The 22,041-nt window shown below is 43.6% G+C and overlaps 1 protein-coding gene across 1 annotated transcript in view; it reads right to left on the bottom strand.

Annotated features, from left to right (window-relative positions):
- Positions 1-18,233: 18,233 nt before the first annotated feature.
- Positions 18,234-22,041, bottom strand: part of KCNK1 (potassium two pore domain channel subfamily K member 1) — a 34,697-nt gene continuing 30,889 nt past the window's right edge. The window contains exon 3 of the mRNA XM_048047219.2: positions 18,234-21,132. Within this exon, the coding sequence (XP_047903176.1) occupies positions 20,873-21,132 (260 nt within the window). The 3' untranslated portion in view covers positions 18,234-20,872. The remainder of the gene's footprint in view (positions 21,133-22,041) is intronic.

Consider the following 22,041-nt stretch of genomic DNA (forward strand, 5'->3'; position numbering starts at 1 on the left):
TTTCTTTTTATTATACTTTTCTCACTTTACTCTCATTTTTATGTTTGTTCCCTTTTGTTCCACACTGCAAACATTAATTCTACAGGGACCAAGGCTCAGTAGTTCATCACAGAAGAAGACAACAAAAAATGCAGATTTTCATCTTTATGTTGTTCTGTTTCCTACAGAACTCCAAAGCAGACTTTAAACAAGAGCTCTTAGTGACCCAAGAGGTTTCTGTGAAAAATCTTTACAGTTCATGGAGCTTACGAGTTCACTCGCCACTTTTCTATACCAGCATTTTCCCCTGCCTCAGATATGTCTTATAAATCCCTGAAACAGAGCTCTCCCCCAGGCTCTGCTTTCAAGAGGACAGGGAAACACCCCAGGCAGGGGGATTACAGCTCAGCTTTGTCCAGAACTGAATCTGACTTGTGACGTTTGAACAAGCCTGTAAATTAAATCACAGTCTTTAGGAGACCCTGCTCTGAACTGGAGGATTAAATCATTTTTACAGTGGATGCCTCTGTTTACCTAATTCATAATGTCTCTAATTTAACAAGTTAATATTTCCTTGAACAATCATGAGATAAGAAAGAGGGTTTCGAAATTGCTTTTCATCCGTATGATTACACTTCAGGCTAAGTACAGAGGTTCTCTGAATTCAGACTGACCAGGGAATGCAGAGATGTGATAGGTTATCAGTAAAGTGCTGAAGATTTCTTTCTGATGTCTTTCCCTCCAAACACTCAACCCCCTCTCTTTTCCATATGCATGTGAACCATGATCAAGCAACCTCCTAACCTTCAAATGCAGTAAGCAAGTAGATTAAATTTGATATCCTCTAGTTTTGAACTATTTCTTGCATCCATTTGCATAAAGCACACAGAGAGAAAGTATTAGCCCTAGAGCAGGTCATTAGAGTCCCGCAGAGGTGGTATCATTGTCCTCTACAGAAACAACACGCTGTTTCTGCTCGTGTGATATTCCCCTGCTTATAGGCCCTTTGACACAATGCCAGGAAGATTCCTTATTGTCACAAAGAGGTGCTTGAATAGTGCCCCAGCGGGCATCAGAGCAACATACAGGCTGATTGCCTTTCACTCACAAAACACAAACCTCTTAATTAACCAGACCTCAGTCCCTCTTTTTGTCCTTAATATTGACAATAGACTATTTTTAAAATTAAATACTGTTTACAGAAGAAGAGACAGGACCTTATCTGTACCTGTCAGTTTAATATCTGGCCTAAATACTCCCTCTGTCCATATTTCCATAATGCAATTATCTTTAAAAGCAATGACATATTTTATATACATATATATGTGTGTGTGTTGATAGATGTGTTTATATATGCTAGATATGTACTTGTATGCATATTAATGTGAAATAAATCCTCTCTTTTCAGGTAGAAAAAATTATTTAAAAATCTTTATCAACAGAGCTGTTTTTGTCATGTTTCTCCCCCACTCAGTTTCCCTTAAGCACGTTTGCCTTTTGAGCACTAGCACTGAGCTTCTCTAATTTATGCCAGAACCACATTCTGTTCCTCCACGGAGGTGTGCTGCGATCATGCCGTGCTCACAGGTAGCTTCAGGAACTAATAATTAAACTAGAAACATTTTCGCAGATAATTCTATCTTGCAGACACAGACAAATCCTGAGCCAGTGGCAATACCTTGTTTGGAAAATTGTGATATTTGGAGACTTGACAGATATTTTGCCCTACGGCAGATGTCTTCAGACTTGGAGTTGCCCATAGTACTGCAGGTTCCTTTCTGCACAAGAAGAGCTCTTGCTGAGGTCCCTCCCATGGTCTGGGCACGGTGGCAGGCTCCCTGGCAGCAGCTCACACCACTGAGCCCGAGATGCCCTATGTCTCCCCTTCCAATCTGTCAGTAATTACAGCAGGCAACAGCACACCCTGTGCCAAGTGCCTGCCCCGTCTGCCTTCCACCGGTCAGTGATGCACTGGAGGCACCTTCCTTCCCTTTTTAGCTTGGTGAGTGTATATTAGAAAAAAGAAATCCCAACTCCTCAACAGATTCAGATTTAGGTCCAACTGCAGATGACAGAAAGCGCAGCATGCTAAGACTTGATGACAATTATTTGCATGCAATTTTTCTGGACTTCTTTTTTCCGTATCAGTGGGAAGGAGACTTATGCAAGAATTTCCACATATTATTATACAGAACAACTTGTTTATCGGAATTTGTTATTCAAAATCTTCATTAGAGACTCAACAGCTCATTCAGACTTCTGAAAACCACAAGTGGTCTGAAGCTCGGGCTACTTTCTCACTTGAGGCACTTGAAACCTTATTTATGTGACATACATAATGAAGTTTGCAATGGAAACTCTGCAGTCCTGGAAGATCTTCCTTTCGAAAGCTAATGGGATTTACAAATTCTATTTCCGTGCGTCACTTTTATACACTATATACACAAGCACAGTTTCTTCCTATTTATTTCCGGCTTTTTACATCAGCTGAATGTTTTCACCTCCATTTTGTTCTGGTAGGGGAACTCTGTGTCTCTCAGGTAGATGAAACTGACCTGTGAGTATTAAAATAAGGCACTGGGATATATGACCTGAAGGGCACGGAGCCTGTGATGGTGAAACCAGGACAGGACCAGCCTGGAGATAACTGTCCAGTGATTTTTAGGGCAATCAGCAAGCATACAGCCATCACTATGACAAGAATCATCCTCTTGAAGTTAAAACTTAAAGGGATCAGACTTGACCGGTGAAAAGCAACGGGTAAGAGCATCTGAAAGCCTCAGCCTGTCAATCACATGAAGACAAAAACGCATCTATGTAAGAAAATGGGTGCAGCACTTGGACTAAGTGAAGGTGGGCACACACCTTCCCTCCAGTGTGGTGAGGACAGCATAACTATTTTGTTTATAAATAAGTAAAAACATCACACACATTTTTTTGAGTCAGAATATGGTAGGAATGGAGGCTGCAACTGCTATCTGCCATATCGCCCCTGCATTATTCAGAAAAGCACCAGGAGAACTTCATTTTTGAATTTGGGTTAAACAAAGTGGCTGGTATTGAACAAATGACAAAAACATAAATGGGATTAAAAACACAATATTGTTTCAGAAGTGGTTACTTTTTAAAAATGCATTTAAAATACAAAACAAAACCCTGTGATTATTTCTTTAAAAGATGTGGTTAATTTCAAAACTGTCCTAATATATGATAACAATGTATGTGGAAAAACATAATTATAAACTTGCCCTCGTGGTGGTGTTACGTTTGATACCAAACAGTCCTGTGAGGAGCCCAGAAACCTCACCTCTTCGTTTCAGCTCCAAGTGCTGTTTGGTGGTGGTTGTTGTCGATCAGTCATCAGTCCAGAAGGATGAACCCCAATTCATGGTTACTCCAGCCCAGGTGGCAGGCAGAAGATGAGGACCCATTATATGACAGTCTACTTTTTGTGAAGCTGACCATACAGAGGAGGCAAGTGGTAAATAGGAGGCAGTATAAACAGACCAGACCCACATCCAGCTCTTCTTTGCCCCTTCTCTAACACCCCTTCTGTCGACCGTGTCCTGTCATTCAAATGCTATGCTTTCCCACACTGAAAGCAGTTTCCAAAATCCTGTTAGGCTGTTGTTTCAGCTGTATCACTATTATAAACAGCCTTCCTTTTAACCATCATGCCAAATAAATAGCCTATTTCACAGCATTTGCAGTGCAGATGCAGTTTGGTCTCACAATCCTAGGGTAAATGCCATAAATTTCAGACGGGCCATCTCCTGGCATGTCAGCCATGTACCTTTGCGCAGAATTTCTGCCAAACACGCTCGTGACAAATCTGTTTTCTCCTTCCCTTTTCTTGGATTATGAGCATAATAAAACACACCCTATGACGTTAATGGTCTTGTAATGTTGATTGAACAATTCGGATGCTAGGAGACACACAACTGAGGTCATTTGTTCAAACAATGTATTGAATTACAGGATCCTTTTTGCTTTTTGTTTTGCTTTTCTCTACAGGACCCATTCGTACACTGAATGAAGCAGGAGCTTGCTTAGTACAGCTCTCCAATGTTTTACCTCACCTTCATTGCCTTGTCTAACCACACAGCATTTCTCTTCTTTCACGATGAAGGAACTGTTGCTTCTTCTGCATTTTTGTGTGCACATGCACTATAAGGTCTGAATACATAATAAACAGGCGTATGTTTTCTGTCCCTGCAATATGGTGTTGGTGGACTTTTCACTTTCTCTCCCTTTTTACGGATGGAGGATCAAGAGAAAGGAATTGAAATATCAGACCATCCATTTACTGCATGACTAGCTTCAGGCAGGCAGGTAATCTCCTTTGATAGCACTTACATTATACGTACTTGTAATCTTTGATAATTCTATAATTCTACAACAATAGATATTCTGGGCACATGGTGACACTTGAACTAACTCAGGCATTCAAGGCTAACTAGTAGGGCTGGGAGAGTCACAAAGGATTTCACCTTATTTACATTATTTGCACTATGATTTGAAGTATTTACGTTGTACAAGTGAGCTCCATCTCCCTCATAGCCCAGCAGTACATCATCTAGGCAAGGTCTTCAGGTTTGAGGCCCAATTCCTAGCTATTTAGGTTGTATGTTTGAGTGTTGAGTCCTTTTGAAAGTCTTACAACAGGAATCCAGGGGTATAAATTAAAGGATTTGTCTGCACAGCAAAATGAGGGGTGTCAGCTTTTGCATGGACAAAGCAGCATGACTAATACCATCGGTGAACGAGGCCCAGGGGAGGCCTTGCAATGTGCCACCCTGGGGAAGGACCCAGGTGAACATGGACATATGCATGTATGCTCACTAGCTGTGACACATGCATGTAGACAAACCTTTTTATTTATAGTTCTGCTGATGGCTCGCAAGAGCAAATATGCCACATTCACTAAGTGGATGTGCATGCTAATTCTAACATAAGGCCACTCTGACAGCTCCTGAGAGCAGACGCAGCCCCAAAGCAGTGATACAGGTAGGAGCACAGTATGGGGAGGAACAGCTCTCAGGCAGCTGTTTGCCTGATGCCAGAGTTTCACTGCCAGAGCTCCCTCTCAGAGACTCAGAACATGTGTTTTGCAAGATCTCCCCCTCAAAACTGCATCTTCCCACGAGGGAAAGCAACATTATTTATGGATTTTATTCCAGAATTTGCCACCAGCAGCGTAAATTCTACAGAATGACTGTCTTTCTTTGTATCGGTTACAAATGGTCAAACCAATGCCCCTTCTCTATGTGTCTGACTTATCCTTTGTGGCCCCCATGGGCACTGCCTCCACTCCTTTTCCCCTTGGTGCCCTATCCTGCCCAATCCTTCTTCCCTCCTGCTCCCACAGCCACACGCTCAGCTTCTGCATCATCTAGAGGCTCTGCCCTGCTGGATGCTCCCGCAGGACCTCACCCTGGCTCTGCCAGCATTTCGTGCAGTACTTGAGCCTAAACACATTATGAAGTAAATCAGCATTTTGAGTTGCCACAGATTTGGGCAGAAAGTCAAGAGAGAGTGGTTTTTCTCGTAGCCAGGACTGAAAATCAAAACAATTGATTCTGCTGTGAACAGTCGGCAGGCGCCCAGGCAGTCTCACTGATGGTGCTAGGCACAATTGGTCTCGCAGCAAACATAGGCCGTGGAGACCAAGTAAGGCCACACAGGACACAAAATCAAATAACGCAAACACTGATATGTTGAAAACTTAGAGCTGATAGCGCATGAAAATGAAATTTTCTTCTTCTGATGAAAACCAAATGTTTATTACAAAGTCTGATCTAGGTTTGAAGGCAAGTATTGTATAGTCAAAAATAATTTACAAATGTGTGAAACCTTGGAGCCACTTGAAGTGCACCGTTCATGCCGGCTGAACAGTTTGAGAGACACTGGTCTTATGCACATGAAATTCAGAACATTCTGATTAGTATTTCTTTCCCTGTTTTCCCTTCACTCAGTCTTATTTTTTGGTAGAACACAAACCAAAAGAAACAAACAGCAGTTTTCAACATTTCAGTGTTTTTGAAAGCAACAAGCCTGAACATAGCCAGAAGTGGTTTATGCTCTACAGACTGTAGGAGGAAGCATCAGCTGCTAAGGTATGTATACAGATGGCCAGCCCCAAACCAAGGCTGAATTCACAGGAAAACAGTGTGGAAACTAGCCAAATATTTGACACTAGAAGGAGATAGCAGCCAGAAAAACACACCTAGGAGTGCAATAATAAAGCAGAAACTGGAAAGGCTATCAGGTATTTCAAACAGTGAAAGAAAAGTATTGGGAACTCCCTTGAGGTGAAATTTCAAAAGATAGGGAGATTCTGTTTTACCAACTGCATCTAAGGTCAAATCAGAAAATCTGAGGCCAATGGGGAAAGATTAAAGGAAGCAGGTTATTTATTTGGTAAAGAAAAAGACATGAAAAGGAATTAGTACATAAAGCAACTCATGCAACTGGGGCTCTGTGGATTGCCCATCAAATATGCACGTACCTGATCAAGACAGCCTGGAGTGGGACAGCAAACCTGTTTTTCTAACCATACCATATACATCCAGCTTGCTTCCCTACACAGAAGAGTCCTGAGGGAGTCCTTGAGTGCTGGGCTGGAAGGGAATGGAAGATGCGCTCAGCACCACTTCAACATCAGTGATCCTACCCAATCTTCCTAACGTACACACAACTTCATTAAAATGAGAAAAAGAAAAAAGACTTTTTGCAAGAAGTGTTTAGAAGTAGTTTGTGTTATTGCAGACCATTGGCCTAATCCTCCTTACACTCTTCCATCATGCCGTACTTTGCAGCAGCCTTTTTCTGAGCATAGCTGAGGGCAATGCCAGTGCTCCAGCAACACTGTGGCATTCTGGCAGTGCTCTGTCCCACTTGTTTTTCTTCACTGCCCTACTACATGGGGAAGGTTGCCAAAACTGGGCACCTCCCAGAGGGCAGTCTTCCTCAGCGAAGCGGGGCGCATGTCAGCCTGTGCTGTGCCTGTGCTCCTTCTGCAGTCCCTCCGTGAACCTGGTGTTGCACTCCACCTCATCCTGTCCCCAGTTTCCCTGGGCAGCTGACCACAAATCCGGCCTTGGCCATGAAGAGAGACCCTGGGGGTGCAGGCAACAACCGGCCTTTAGCCCAGGAGGGGGTAACTTAATTTGCCCATGCAAAAAGTTAGCGAGAGAGAGAGAGAGAGAGAGAGAGAGAGAGCATCAGCTGGGTGGCATAAAGAGCATGGCTGCATTATTAGCTGGCAGCCAGTGAGGGTCAACTCCAAGGCAAAAGCTCCGACCGGCTGCAGGCCCTCAGTGCTATCACCTCCCAGTCCAGCCATGGGAAGGATACTTTGACAAATCATACACACAGAAGCTGCAATTCCATGTGTCTTGGGCAATTTCCTCAGTTAAACTGCACTTGACAGTGGAAAAAAAAAAGAAGAAAACCAGCCCCTTGATGTGCACTTGCAGAGAGCGCTGTGGCTCCTTGGCTGGGTTTGCCTGGTGCGAGGCGCCCCCAGGGCCTCCGGGCCTGGTGGGCAGAGAGGGGAGCCATGGCTTCTCCAGGCACCCGCTGCAGGCCGCTGGGGGCCTGAAACAGTGGCCACAGGTCCCCAAACCCCTACTCCCACCCAGGGCACCTCCAAAAAGGCTCAACCCCTGTTCCGGGCAGAGTTTTCCGTCGCAGCCTGCGCTGGGCTCCAGGAGCAGCACCAGAGGCTGGGCTTGGTGCTTTTTAGATGGCACCCTCAGCCAGGGTGCTGTGACAGGGCTGGGAAATAAACGCTTTCTTCATGAGACACGAGAAGGGGCCTGCCCACAGCTCACGCTTACCTGGTGCTCATGTCCCACATCCCCCCCATGGTTTCCAGTGTCCCACTTCTGCTGGCTGGCAGCAAGCAGGAAATGCATTCAAACTGCTGCATGTAGGAAATCTATTTGCTATGTGACATTTCACTTGACCTGCACCGGCCTTACAGGGAAATCGGCTGGAGGTCATTTTATTACAGATACATTTAGTGCCTCACTTCCCCATGGGCTTGAGGACGTTCCCATGCAATAATCTCTTCCAGATTCACATGATAGCACCTACCAGACTCACAGTCTCTGACGGCCCCCGTTTTAGAAAAGGTTACTTCAGTTTTTGGAAGTTGATCAGCATTCATCCCTGACCTCTGATTCCCTGCAGCAGGCAGCTGTTTGGCATTCACTTGGCATTGCAATGGGGTGATTCCTTCCCTCCAAAGTTTCTAAAGGTGTCAGAGACTGACCGCACAGACAGCTCTGTGTGCCAGCGGGTTTAGAAGCTGCTTGGTGAGCCAAGCAGGGAGAGAGGAAATGGGAGCCCAGGGGTCCTGAGGTGGGACTGGTGCAGCAGGAGGTGGCCAGGGACGACTGGGAAAAGGAGTGGGCAACCACGTGTAAGGTAAAGAGACTTAGGGCAGTGAGATTTATGACAGTGATATGGGTGACTGCTGGGATTTTATGAAGCATGTGAAACAGGAGCATGGTTTTTAGGCATTTTAAGTCTTTTCTATTGCTGTGTGCTAAGGGAAATGCAGCTGCAGGAAGACATATGGCTCAGATAAGATAAGGCTAATAAACATATGGATGAGGTTTAAACTCAGATAGATTGAAAGAATATATTCAGCCTATTCTCCTAACAAGGGTTTTATCCTTGCCTTGCTATTTCCCCTCAGAAAGGAAACTCAGCCTTTAGTCCCAGCATAATTTGGCCTTTTTCTCTAGGTCTCCAAGCAGCATTTGTGAGAGTCCAAAAAGAAAACTGACATCCTAGCTCACACACGCCCCCAAAACAGCCCATTGGTTTCTCTCTAGCCTCAGTGTCTCACTCCCAACATCTCCCTCAGCCCTCAGAGCCACCCCCACCTCGGGAAGCAGGCACCCCAAATAGGGGAGACGGGATGTTCCTCAGCCCCTGTCCTGGGCTGGGGAAAGGCACAGCGAACAAGGGACTCAAGCTTAGGTCTTACCTTCCTTTGGGAGCAAGGCCAGAGCCATCGCACGCACACAGATGCACTGACCTAGATAGGCTGCCTGCGAGGCTGCTGCCGCCTCCTGCACCCACCAGCACCAATAACAGCCACCATCACTCTCTTCTGCAAGCCCTCGCTCCATAGCAAAGGCTGCCAGGGCTGGCTGTGCCAGATGTTTTGCCAGTACACTTTGCATAGGTTTTTGTGGCATCCCTTTCAAGCAAGCCTGAACCCTCCTGAGGGGGAGCTCCAACCTGCAAACCACAGACCTCTTCTGGCCTGGCCACTAATTGCCTCACCCGTCCCCACCACCTGGCCCCAGTTAGAGGGAGAGCTGCCTGAACCCCAGAGGAAATGCATTTTCCTGCGTTAAGGAGCCCGGCAGATTGTTCTGTGCCTGTTCACTCACATTTAATCCAGTGAAGTTAGCAAACATGTTGAGCTTAAAGAAAATGACAACATCTTAGAGATAGCATTGAGTGTGATTTGGGTGGGGGCAGGGCTTGGACCATTGAGGAATAACAAATCCTGCTTTAAGATGATATCTACTTTATCTGTTGCAAAAAATAGGGCTACATTTATCCTCCATCGGTATTTGCCCAACAGACAATATTGTCTACTTTTGAAAACACATCAGGCCGCACAAAAGAGCTGCCAGATTCTTCCTGAGCTCATGGTGCCATTTGCATCCTCATTTTCCTTATCTTGGGATCCAGGCTGTCTTCTTTAATTATCTTTAAATGAACTGCTGCATCTTATCTCTTTTAGAATATTTTATTCTTTGGTAACTCTTCTATCTCATCCTTATTCACAGCACTAAAAGGAAAGAACTGTGATTACTCTTCTTTGATTTTTAGTGTTTTAACACAATGCCTCTTAAATTTGGGAAACTTTAAAAAAAACAGTGTATATTCAACTTTACCGTTCTTCTTCTCTGCCCCAAGTGCTACTCCTGGCTGCCCAGCTCCTTCCTGTAGACTTTTCTTGTAAGATGGATGATGAAACCCCTCATCCTACAGTTTACCTGGACCATGCACACTGCATGGCATTGGAGCAAAAGGACTCCTTGAGTCTGGAACATGCAATGTATGACCCATCTGCATTACTCTGCTTGTTCTGACACATTAGCCATAGGTTTACTGTCATGACACCACCATGCCCCTCCCTGCCTGATGTCCCCGTTTGACACCTGCATTTTTGTTAACACTGGTTTTCTATCCGGGCACAATCAATTGGTGCATGGAGTTTGCAGTCTCCATGCTGTATTTTATCCCAAATAAATGCTGTATTTGCTCATTTGCATCCTGCTCTGCAAGGAGTGAGTATGCCTATCAGAGCACACCACCATCACAGGGGTTGGACATGGTCTGAGGAATGGGGACAAACACAAAAGTGAGAGGAATTTGGGATAAAATTTTAAGAACTTGTGCTGAGTAGCACGAAAAGACTGAAGATACAGTTTTAGATGTTTAATAAATGTTTGGGAGAGATCCGTACAAGTTCTCCTGGTCCCTTGGCATCTGAATATCCTTAAGACTCCAGGGCTTTAATCTACTTTCCTCGTAAGTGACCAGGGGACAACGTGATCACTGCCTTATGGCTGCCAGCATCAGCAGCCACTCATGTGTAGCAATTGCAGCCTTGGAAAGGGGAAAGCTTCTGCCCCTTGTGCATCTTTTTGTGGGACTTGAGGGCCGTTTTCGAAGGAGCCTTCCACGTGTGGATATTTCTTAAGGAAATATGTAGCTGGCCTAAAAATGTGACTGGGAGAGTTTTCAGTGGGAGAGAAGGAAAGAAGGAATCGTGACACTTAGAAACCAGCTTTTCCTAAAGTTTATTTTAATTGTGGTCTCCTATCCACAAAAATCAAAGTTGATCTAGTCCCACGATCTGTGTAGTCTAGACACAATCTAACCCCACCATGGGAAAGACTAGCACAGACATTATGTAGATCAACACCTCAGTAGCTACATTTCTATTTGTTCAGCACAATGCATGCTTCTAGTGATCAATAACATACAAATTTGGAAAGTGGGAATTGAGTGAAATAGGTTTTTAGGATTTTGATTATCAAAAGCAGAACGTAGTAAAATAGCTCTGTGCTAAAGCAGCCAAACCAGCACCTTATAAAGTAAGAGTGTGCCTGTCAGGAGCCATTTGTTTAATACTTAATCATATTAGGCTTAAAGCTAAGAATTATAATCACATGAACCTGTGGGTAGAAGAGAGTGGGTAACGTGGATGTCTGATAGGAGTGGTCAAAGCAGACAGATGAGCGGGAAGCGAGGACAAGCCACTGGGCAACAAGCTGCACGGGTGCAAGCATGGGGGTAACGAGAAGCAGACCACGCCGCGGTGTACAGCACACAGCAAAGCAAGCCGAGCTGCACACCAGAGAGCAGGACAGCTACTGGCGTCAGAGCAGAAACTGAAATGAAAGCTGACAGTGGAACAAATGCCGGTCGGTAAAGCGCGGGCTGATTATATACCAGTTAACATCGATTCGGGTGCCAAGAATAACAGCAGGCACGGGGCTAGAGCTTGGCACAACAGCGCAGGAGATGATTAAACAAACAACCAACAAACCCCCACCCCAAAGAGAAAATGATTAAAGGAGCACGAGCACAGAGATGCAGCCGTCTTTTGTGGGAAGTGAAGGCTGTGGAGAGCTGGCAGACCTGAAAAGGCAGCAAATAGCATCACTGAATTACTGGGCGAAAATTAATCAGTGTTAGCTGTTTGCCAGCATATGTTTGACCTTTCTGAGAAAACTGGCATAAACGATTTTATTAACAAGCATTGCAGGGAGATGGGCCGGCGTGGAAGGAGGTTTGATTTCCAGACCATCTGTGATCCTCCTTGGTGAGCGAGAAGCTGAGGAGCTTGTCTGCAGCTATGGTCCGGGACACTGTCCCCTTGTGTGGACGAGGCAGGGTGAGATGTGGTCCAGAGGCAGAGGGGTGGCATCTGAAGGCATCTCCAGGGCATTGCATGTGCTGCCAAGTGCAGGTTGACCAGCGCTCGGTGTCACCTCCCCAGCTGGTGCTCGCCCGTAGCGTTGGGTGTGCAGGGCTGAGCGCTGACCCTTCGTGGCCAGGACGCAGCAGTCCAAGCCCAACGTGCAGGTTTTGCTCTGTGCTCTTGGCCATTCCAGGCTTTTCCACTCCTAAATGAAGCTGTGTCTTTTCCCTCTGCCTGCATCTGCACTTTTGCAGGGGTATCTTTCAATGATTGTGCTGGGTGGCAGGGAAGGGCCTGGTGCTGTCTGAGGCACAGCCACGGCCTCACCCAGATGTCACCATGAGCTTCTCATCGCCTGCCTTTCCAAAGGATTATTTTAAACAGACAAGTGGGGAAAAGGGCGACAAGGATCATACAGAGACAAGAGATGACTCTCTCTATTTCGAAGATTAAATAGCCTGTCTTTTGTAGCTGCGTTAAAAGAAGACCGAGAGAGGGCTGGATTGCGTTTGAACAATAAATAGAGGAAGGGAGAGGAACTATTTCCTCTCAGATAAAAGCTGGTACAAGATCAATGAGTTGTATACTGACCCTGAAAGAATTTGGGTTGGAAAGAAGAAGAAGATATTTAACTGTAAGGATCAGAGTGCCGGAGCAGCCTTTGAACAAGGAAGCTGGGAGCAGGTGTCCAACTGTCACAAGACGACATCTGGTTAGGTTACAGAGGAGATTGTGTGAACACAGGAATGGTTGTCCGTTTTGGAAATGATGGTGTAAGACATGGGGCTTTGGAGTTTCCGTTCTTTTGGTGCTGTTCAGTGTTCCTGTTGAAGCGAGATGTAGCCACATGCATCTCTAACCCTACATTTAGCCACTGAATCCCACGCTAGGAGAGGTTCACAGCTTTCCCCAGGATCCAGGAAAGATTTTCCTTTTTTTTGCTTGATGGCGTTCACTTTGGTTTTGGTTTTCACTCTTGTATAGGCCACCAGAGCAGTCGCAGGCAGCAGCGGACTGCTGGTCCAGGTGTGTGATGCCTCAGTGGCACCGAGGACACTTTCAGGCACCCGAGCTGTTGGTGTCTCCTGGTCCAGGCTGACCCAGGCCAGCTGAGATGATGGGGCATTGAGCTTGCTCCTCCTGGGGGGAAACTCCCACATTTGGCAGCTGACAGAGCATGACACTAAAGAATATGGGGAAGAAAGGCATTGCCAATTAAGAGCTCCTTGCAACTGATGGACTGTTTCCTCTGACTTGAACTGAGACCAGCCCTGGATATGTTTACACATGCCAATACACCTGGCTAGGAGAAACCCCTGATTTATGAGGAACTTCACCTACAGAAACCAATTCATAGACCAGTATTTGCAAAGGGAAGCTTTCAGCCCATACCACTCCCAAGCTGAATGCTCAGCCAGGCTTTCTTGTTTTACTAGAAGAGGAAAACTAAATACTGGTAAGTGACAACAAATGGAAACGATGCATAAAAACACTCCAAGCGGTAACAACCCATGTAAACAGAACCAAAGGAGCTGTTATTTAAAGTGCCTATTTTTTACCCAAGAATAATTGTCAGCCACTAATCTGCTGTGTAAATACATAGAAAGTCTTTTCTGCTCAGCAGGAGCACTGTTTACCCCAAACCTCCTTCAGAGTCAGTGTTGCCCAGCCATTAAACAGTGGGTGTCTTTAGACTAAACCGTTTGACAGCAGCATCTCTCAGAGGACTGATAACCAAGTAAAAACTTAAGCCTGTTAAAAGCATATACGACTGCTGCAGCTTTAATACACACGTACAGCCAATATGAAGCCTGCCTCTGTTTGTTTTGAATTTGTCCCTCTACATGCTAAATATTCATCGAGCACCTCCCAGCCTCTCACAAGGATTTCCATGTAATCCATTTAGCCGGGGTTCAGATTAAGCAGTACCTTATAGAAGTGTTAATGCTCCAGCTTGTGCACAGCATTAAAGTTTGAATGTGAAATAGTCTGAATTTATGTTAAAATTGATTTGCTCCCAGGGGATTGTGTGCTATGGATGCAGTGTGGGGGCTAGAAGAGGAACTGAACCAAAGCAAGAGAGGTTCAGAAATTCACATCCCAGCTCAACGCCTGTTCTTACTTCCTCACAGCCCTGCCACCTCCAGAGACGAGGAAGACCACTTTGGCACTAAGATGCTGAATTTGGGCTCTTGGGATCTAGGAAAAGTCCCAGTTCTCATATATGCCTTTATTCTGGGGTAACCTACCTGTGTCAATAATTTCCACGTCTGGGAAGCAGCAGCACAAATATGAAGAGGACAGAATCTGCATGAGATATGAAGGGTTATTAAAATACCAAATTGCCCACACGGCCTCAGGGAATGCCTCACGGAGCTGCCAACATGATGGTGTTAGGACACTGTCATGTTGCTGATGCAATGCCTCTAAAAATCATTTAAAAATTAGTTTGAGTTGCATTCAAGAAGGGTGGTAGCCCCTGGATCACAGATGATCGTAAAGTGTAACTGTGATAAAAAGGTAGGAAAATAACAGAAGCAAATGGTTGCAGCTGATAGTGTTAGCTATCCCTCATGCTAGGATGCAGACAAATTATCTTCCTGGGGTCTTGACGAACAGAGATTTCTGTGCTTTCCGTTTATTCCTACTTCTCTGCTGCTGTGATCATTTCTGGGAGTTTCCTGCAGGCTTGGATTTTGCAGCGCGGGAAGAAAGTCCTGGGTGACTATTTGCCAGAGGACGTATTTTTGTTCAAGCATTCAGTCCCAGCCTCCTGTTTGCATGCAGATCAATACATTATCCTGTTTAGTCACCAAATTCACATTTAAGGGCATTCAGGACTAAAACCATTGGAAAAAGTATTGATGTTTTGAGATGAGCTTTTGTTTCAATTTATAACATGCAAAGAAACCAACGCCTTATTTGCTCCCCTTGTGAACAGATGAGCCAGCAATACTTGCACCATCAAAACAACCAGCATCTTGGCAACTACTTACAGGTTTCTGGAGGTTAGCTGAGCATCAGGGGCTCCTGTCTGTCACGGCCACCTCAGAGCCACTGCTGATCTGAAGGGGCCAAGGCCCCTGCTGCCCACGTCGCTTCTGCCCCTTGGTGGTGCTGAGGCAGCCCCAGGGCACAGGGAGGTGGGGAAATTGGGTCTGGGGGCTTCTCCTGACGACCCATCCTGGGAGGGTCCTGCTGGCTGTGCCATGTGCCTTGATGCAAGTAGCAGGAAGACACGGGGGTCCCCAAGGTGATGGAAAGCACTGGTAGGGGGGGGTATGGCAGCTAATGCTGCCATAGTCGTCTTCTTGCTTTCATTTTTGTTTTCTCTGAATGTACAAAAGGAATTTGCATTAAATGGCACGTGGATTTGAATTTTTGCAAAATGAATTTCAAACAATGCTTGATTACCTCTTGCAGATTACTGCCATTTGCATAAGCAGCTACCTCAACATTTGGGGACTTAAGCCCACAGGTAATACTGTGCTTTACTACTGGGTATTGGTATTTTTCACTTCTGTTCAGAAAGAATACCTCAAATCACACCTGCCAATCGCAAAACAAATTTAACAGGTCTTTGCCTGTAGTCAGGAGACTAGCCCTGGACAGCAGAACCAGGATTTGCTAATTCCCATTTAAACCAATACTGCAGTTTGCTGCCCTCTGTTTATGGCAGCACCTTAATTAATCTTTGCCAACGTGTGGCTGAGCCAGCCACTTCACAGTTGTAGGATAACATGGCATTGCAGGCTAGGATAAAATTAGTCTAAACAGCCAGAAGCACAATAATGAGGAACTTTGAGAGAAAAAGGAAAGGATTTAATCCTTCTAGATGAGCTATTAGTTTTTATAGTCATTATGTTACAAGCAGCATGAACTTTGGCTGGCGTACAGAGAGAGCAGCCGGGTGAATTGCACGGTCTGCGTGGCAGATGCTGGGACCAGCTCTAGGAACAAGCTGGCAGGACCAGCGGTGGCTGCAGCCAAGCTGGATGCTCACGTGCTCAGGGGTGGGGAAGTCTCAGCAGTGATACTGACCTACGCTCCTGCTTATAGGGCTGACCACTTAGTGGACTTAATACGGGAAGATCTGTTATTAGAACAAGTGCAAAATGATTCAGGGAGCACAGGGAAGATACGTACTGTGGAAACTGCTCTCCTGATTTGTGGTACATGCAGTGCAACTGAAGTAACAGTTGTGGATTATAAACAAATTGCAAAAAGGTAAAATTCCATTGAGTTTAGCTTCAGATGAATTTTGGGCATATCCTTCTTCCTTCCTTCCTCCAGATGTATTTTCCTCTTACTCTCAGCAATAGGTAACGAAGCTTGGTGAAAACTATGTGGTCACTTAACAGCCTGCCGGGATGATTTTGCCCTGACATTCACAACTGCTCTGATTTCTGCTTTCCCTCGTGACAGGCGCTGTGCTCTGCTGTCAGCCCGCGCACCTGCCCCCAGCCACACTTTCCCTCCTCATTCCCTAAATCCGTCATTTGGCACAGACTCCACATGCGTGGCAGTCTCTTTGTCAGCTAGGGCAATGGCTCTGACAAATCCACATCATGACCGGTGAAATAACTCTGCACCACAGCACACATCATCAGTGGCAACATGATGGCCTCTGAAAGTAATTGGGATAAGAAATGCACAGTAAAAAGCAGATAGAATGGTATCTCAGGGGGTGATGAGGTTTACAACATTGACAGTAACAATGCTGCACATTGAGTACTCAATATGCATTAGTGAGCACGTGAATTTATAGAGCTGGTCACAGTGATTTCAAAAATTGCTGTTTGAAGCAAGCAACATGAAGATGCACACTTTTTGGCTAAGAGCTTCTTGATACACACTACAATGATAACCATTACTAGTGAAATACTCTGAAGAGAAGAGAAGCCCTGTTCTTTTTGCACGTCTGGAATGACACTGCTTCCAGGAATAGTAATTTAGTTTAGCCTCCACAGAAAGCAGATCTGGAAGAATGAATAATAATGGCATAGCATCGGGGCAGTGATATTTTTAGCAAGTTATGGTTCATCTCAGTTCACTTCTGACTACAAAACAAATGGTCATGTGGAGTTGCAAGGTTCTGTTCCTATCTACCCAGAGGACAGCAATGTCCAAGTAACAGCAGGTAAAAGGCATTCCCCTGCCTTTTTTGAAAGACCAGCTGCTTTGTGGGAAAGAAATGGGAAACCTTCATTTGATCCTGTGCGGGACAATCTCTTGCTGAAACAGAACACACACATCAGTGTAGCAAGTCTTACACAGCATGCCTGCGTTGACTCTCCGTACCTCCCAGATACTGTCATAGGCACAGAGCTGCACATTGCTGGGAACCAGGAGAATATCCTGGGGAACTGTTACTACATGCTTGCCCTCTCCTTACGTGAGCCCACACATATCAGCTCTTGGCCAAAAAAATACTGGCCTAGACAAGCATTTAGTGTAATGCAGGACTGCTGCTCTTCTGTAACTACTCTGACATAGCCCCCCAACTAGTTAACTTCTGTAGTACTAGCATTAAAGCCACATACCACCCAAATCTCTGAAGTTACCTACATTAAAAATTACTCATTTCACTACTTATTTCAACTTTCAGCAAGTCTTGTGTTCACCTGCAGTAGATGCCATTGGTAATCCTTAGGAAGAAATTCTTAGGGAACAGGACATGTTCTCAGAGGGACGAACATGGCCATCACTCTGCTCTGACATCAAAACTCAGCTGGTTCTTCCATTTTCTTTCCTTCATGAAACTAAATGGCCTGCCAGTTCTTTCCCTTGAAATAGTTATAAAACAAATTTATATTTAATCACTGAAAGACAGAGAAGATGGAAAGTGTCAGTTGTAGCATGGGAATAAAGCTAATAATGGGATATGTGACTGGATCAATTGGAAACAGAAGGGTGGTTACATAATGACAGGACCCAAACAATTTTCTTTTCTGTAGGAGTTATTTACTCACTTTTCTGACTCCCTCTTGCAACTTTTATTTCAGCACTGATGACCCACGCTCTCCAATTGGGTTTACATGCACCTGCTTCATAGTTTGCTCCCAGGAAAGATACGCATTTCTTACCAAGGTACTTGTGCAAGTCTGTCATCTTCTCATCTGGATGCCTGCTTTAAGTGCTCTGATATTCTGTGTTGGCTTCGCAAGAAGATGTAAAACCAGTAGGAACTGAAACTCATTATTTTGATCAGTGCTACTGATAACCAACAATGAGTTTTTTATTGATTCCCTCAAATATTGGAGTAGCTAGGTTATAAAGACAAGATAAATGTTATGCCACTATTTTTTATTTGCTATAATCAGCATCTGAAACAAAAACAAACACACTTTGGAATGCTTTTTTTTTTCTATAGGAATAATCAATACAATGCTAAGCTACAATCAATATCAAGGTTAGATAACACACTCTGGCATTAACCATCCCTCCTTATGGTGAGGAAGACTAACTAAAGGATGCACAATCTCGACAAATGCAGACAGGCTTTTTGCACAGTATGTGCACGCGCACACACACTACTCAAAAAAATACTCCCCACTTCATAGTGCAGGCAGCCAAAAGCCATACTCTTTAAGTTTAAAATAACAAATACTCACCTATATCACAGTACACAGCTTAGTTCATCGCTTCCACTGTGAATTCTGTGCTTTCACTTCATGTGTCTACATTTCGCAATTGTGTACACACTGCAAAATTATCTTTGTATATCACTTAGCATCTGTGCACACCCTCTAGAGCTTAATGTTATACTGACATTAAAAGAAATCTTGAATTTTAAGGTACTGAAAACAATAGAATTTCACTGAAAAAAATCAGTATACATGTTTCTTGTAAGACAGTATGCTTAATTTTATGTCGGTGCTATTTTAATGCCACTGTTTTCAATTATTCATTGTATAAAGAGAAACCTAGGAAAGCAAATCTAAAACACTGTGCCTAAGTTGGTTAAACTCTGGTGATTTATGATATATGTACAGTATATAAATATATTTATGTATATATGTACATATATATTGGTTAACATTCATTATAAATAGAACTGTGTTAACTTAGGCAGTATAAAAATAGCCACTTTCCTGGGAACATGCAAACACAATATGCTCTCACCTAATCTACAAAACCCAAAACAACCAAAATCTTTTAGCTCTGGTTTTCTAAAAATATAAATCGAAGACTTTTAGCGATTTAACCATAAAGTAAGTTTTTTCAGTAAAGATACAAAATCTGTTTGATGCTAGCTATAATTAAGCTCAAACACAGAATATTTCGGGTTATTTACTTTCAAGTATTTTCCCTTGTGAGCTAATTCTAGACACGCTGCAATTTTTTTTTCTGTTGCAGTAAAATATTGTTCAGCTCTAAACACTAAAAGCCAAATTACAGGCAATCTGGCATGCTTGCACTGCAGGGAAAAGGCTCTCCTCTACACTATTCCTATGTGGGAGGCTGTTCTAATATGGCTATTTGTGCTCCAGATCTTTTGTTCATTGCAAAGCATTACCAAGATTCCATTTCATAGATACTTAAGGCCAGAAGAGAGACTACTGTGTCCACTTAGTCTCATCTCCTGCTCCCTGAAATTCACTCTGAGGTCCCTGCATTCAGCACAGTGACTGGTAGCTGGACTAAAATGCCTCTCCTGTAATAGCCAAAGAGGTTCCAGCTTCACAAGTTGAGTGGGATCTTGACTTTTTAGTGACTTTTCCCAAGGGGAAAAAAATTCGGTTCCATCCGAACCAAATGTGACATTTTTCCTTTTTTCTTGCCATATGAAAAACTGAAAAATTTTTTGTTTTGCCCTGAAACTTTCCATTCTCCTTCAAAGTGCTCTGAGTACTAGTTAGAAAACCAAAAGAAGAAAAAGGGGCTGCGTTAAAAGTTGACACTACTTCTGTTCTTCCAAATGCCTAACAGGTCAGTACCCCTAGCTTGGACTGCGGAAGAAGCAGAGCTGAGTCCTTCCTTGCAGAAAAGATTTTAGCTCTCTGCTACACGGATGCCTTAAGCGCATGACTATGCCAAATATGGCACATGCTGAATTTCATTTTTTTCGTTTTGTTCCACTTAGCTAAAAAAAAAAACAAAAAACATTCCTAGCCATTTCAGAGGAGAAAGGACTGAAATGCAGCTGGTTTCCCATCCCTAAAACTCTATCTCATCCAGCATTTTTTAATTGCTTTTGCTACCTCTCAGAATTTATGAAAGTATTTTTTCAAAGCAAAACAGCATGGAAGACTCAAGGCACACTCTCTTCAGGACATTTTTCTTGTTATTAGGGGATATTTTACAGAAGTAGGAAATTTGAATGTAAATGGCCTGGGCAGAGGAGGGAACGGAGCCTTGCTTTTTCATTCCTAGAGTGATTGTTTGCACATGCAAGTTACTGGGCAATAGGGGGATGATCTAGATATTCGCCTCCAGCAGGTCTACATGTATTGCTCTGGAAATTGTTTCCAGATTAAGATATTTGGTGCATTTGGATTAAATCTATGACTACCTTTCTGTGAGAATCAAAAGTGCACATCCCAAAATTTGCTATTTCACCCACTTGCAAGATAGGGCGTACAACTAAATGAGTTGGAAGTCAGTGAAGACCTACTCTCCTAAAGATATACGAAGTTGCTTGTGCAAGCTTTTCTCTCTGGCACCTCTGAAAGTGATACTCCTAACTCCTCATCTCTTAAGCAAAATGGTCTAATGTTCCCAGCCACATCCTACGTTTCTTTCCCTATTCCCAGGGTGGCTCCCACATTTTTCCCAGAAGTCTTTTCTATGTCAGAAGTGATGAATCCTTGTTAAAATAGCACAGTCTTCCAGCTTCAATATTTTCAGGAAAAAAAATGCGAGGCATTCTATTTCTTATGGTAAGTAGCATAAGTGCACCAAAACAATGTTATGGATGCCCCTGTATTAATTATTTAGAGAGCTGTCATTGGAAGTTGGAGACTGGGAAGTCACAAAAGGCTCATTTGCCTTCTGATCGTCCTTCATGGAGGCTGCTTGGTCTGAGATGGAAGAGAAGGAGAGCTGGTCATGTTCCATTATGTGCACTTGGTCCTCTTCCTTGTCCTTCTTCACATAAAACAGCTTCCTAAACTTTTTGAGCTCATGGAGTTCACAGAAAGTCTCAAGAACTACCAACATTGCGATAAGGCCAAGCAACAGGTAACCTGGGTACCAAAAAAAAAAAGTTTTAATTATCATCAGATTAAGTGGGACTGGAACAGTTTTAACTCTGTACCTTTTTACCTTTTCCCATACCTGCCATCTCCAAAGATTATGCCAGTCTTCTAAAAAACAAAGCAACTAGAAACGCGTGCAAAACCAATAAAAACAAAAATAAAATTTACTGTAAAATTGCTGCCGATATGTTAAAAGCCTGACAAAGTTGCTGTATCTGATGAAACCTTGAAGATTATTTACAGCGTTTTACTAACACATAGAAACTATCCAAACTTAATAGTGTTATTTAAATGATATCACTCATGACTTTGGTGGTATAATGACTCTAATTTTTTAAAGGTATTAGCTAGCTCCCATGGAGTGAGACTTTTGGAAATGAGGTTTTGTATGGTTAGCAGATCTTTTGTTTTGCACTCGAAACATATGTATCCAGAATTTCGGGGAAGATGTTAAAATAAGCATTTCTTAATCCCAGTTTTTCATTAGATCCTTGTTACTGATCATTACAATCTAACAAGGAACGTGACTACTTAATTATTTTATCATTTCAATGACTAAATCAAGCAGAAGCTAAATGTATAATAATTAATAAATCAGGTTCATCCAAAGGCTAAACATTAAATGTGCTGAAAGATGAACACAGATTAGTTATTAGAATTTACACATGGACAGTGCTTTGTTACCAAAAAGCAGAAATATTTTACATGCAGTTGCAGATTATTCACTGAAAATAACACTCCTCCCTCTCTCTCTTCCAGGAGCACTGTTAAATCAATACTGCGATGCCAGGTACTGATCTAAATCAACACTACAGCTAAAATTTATGAATTGTTTTTAAGCTTTACCTCATGAAATTAAATGGGGCTATGCATTAAAGCAGGGAGAAAATAGCAAAG

Source organism: Anser cygnoides, chromosome 3 (assembly GCF_040182565.1).
Source record: "Anser cygnoides isolate HZ-2024a breed goose chromosome 3, Taihu_goose_T2T_genome, whole genome shotgun sequence".
Taxonomy (NCBI): domain Eukaryota; kingdom Metazoa; phylum Chordata; class Aves; order Anseriformes; family Anatidae; genus Anser; species Anser cygnoides.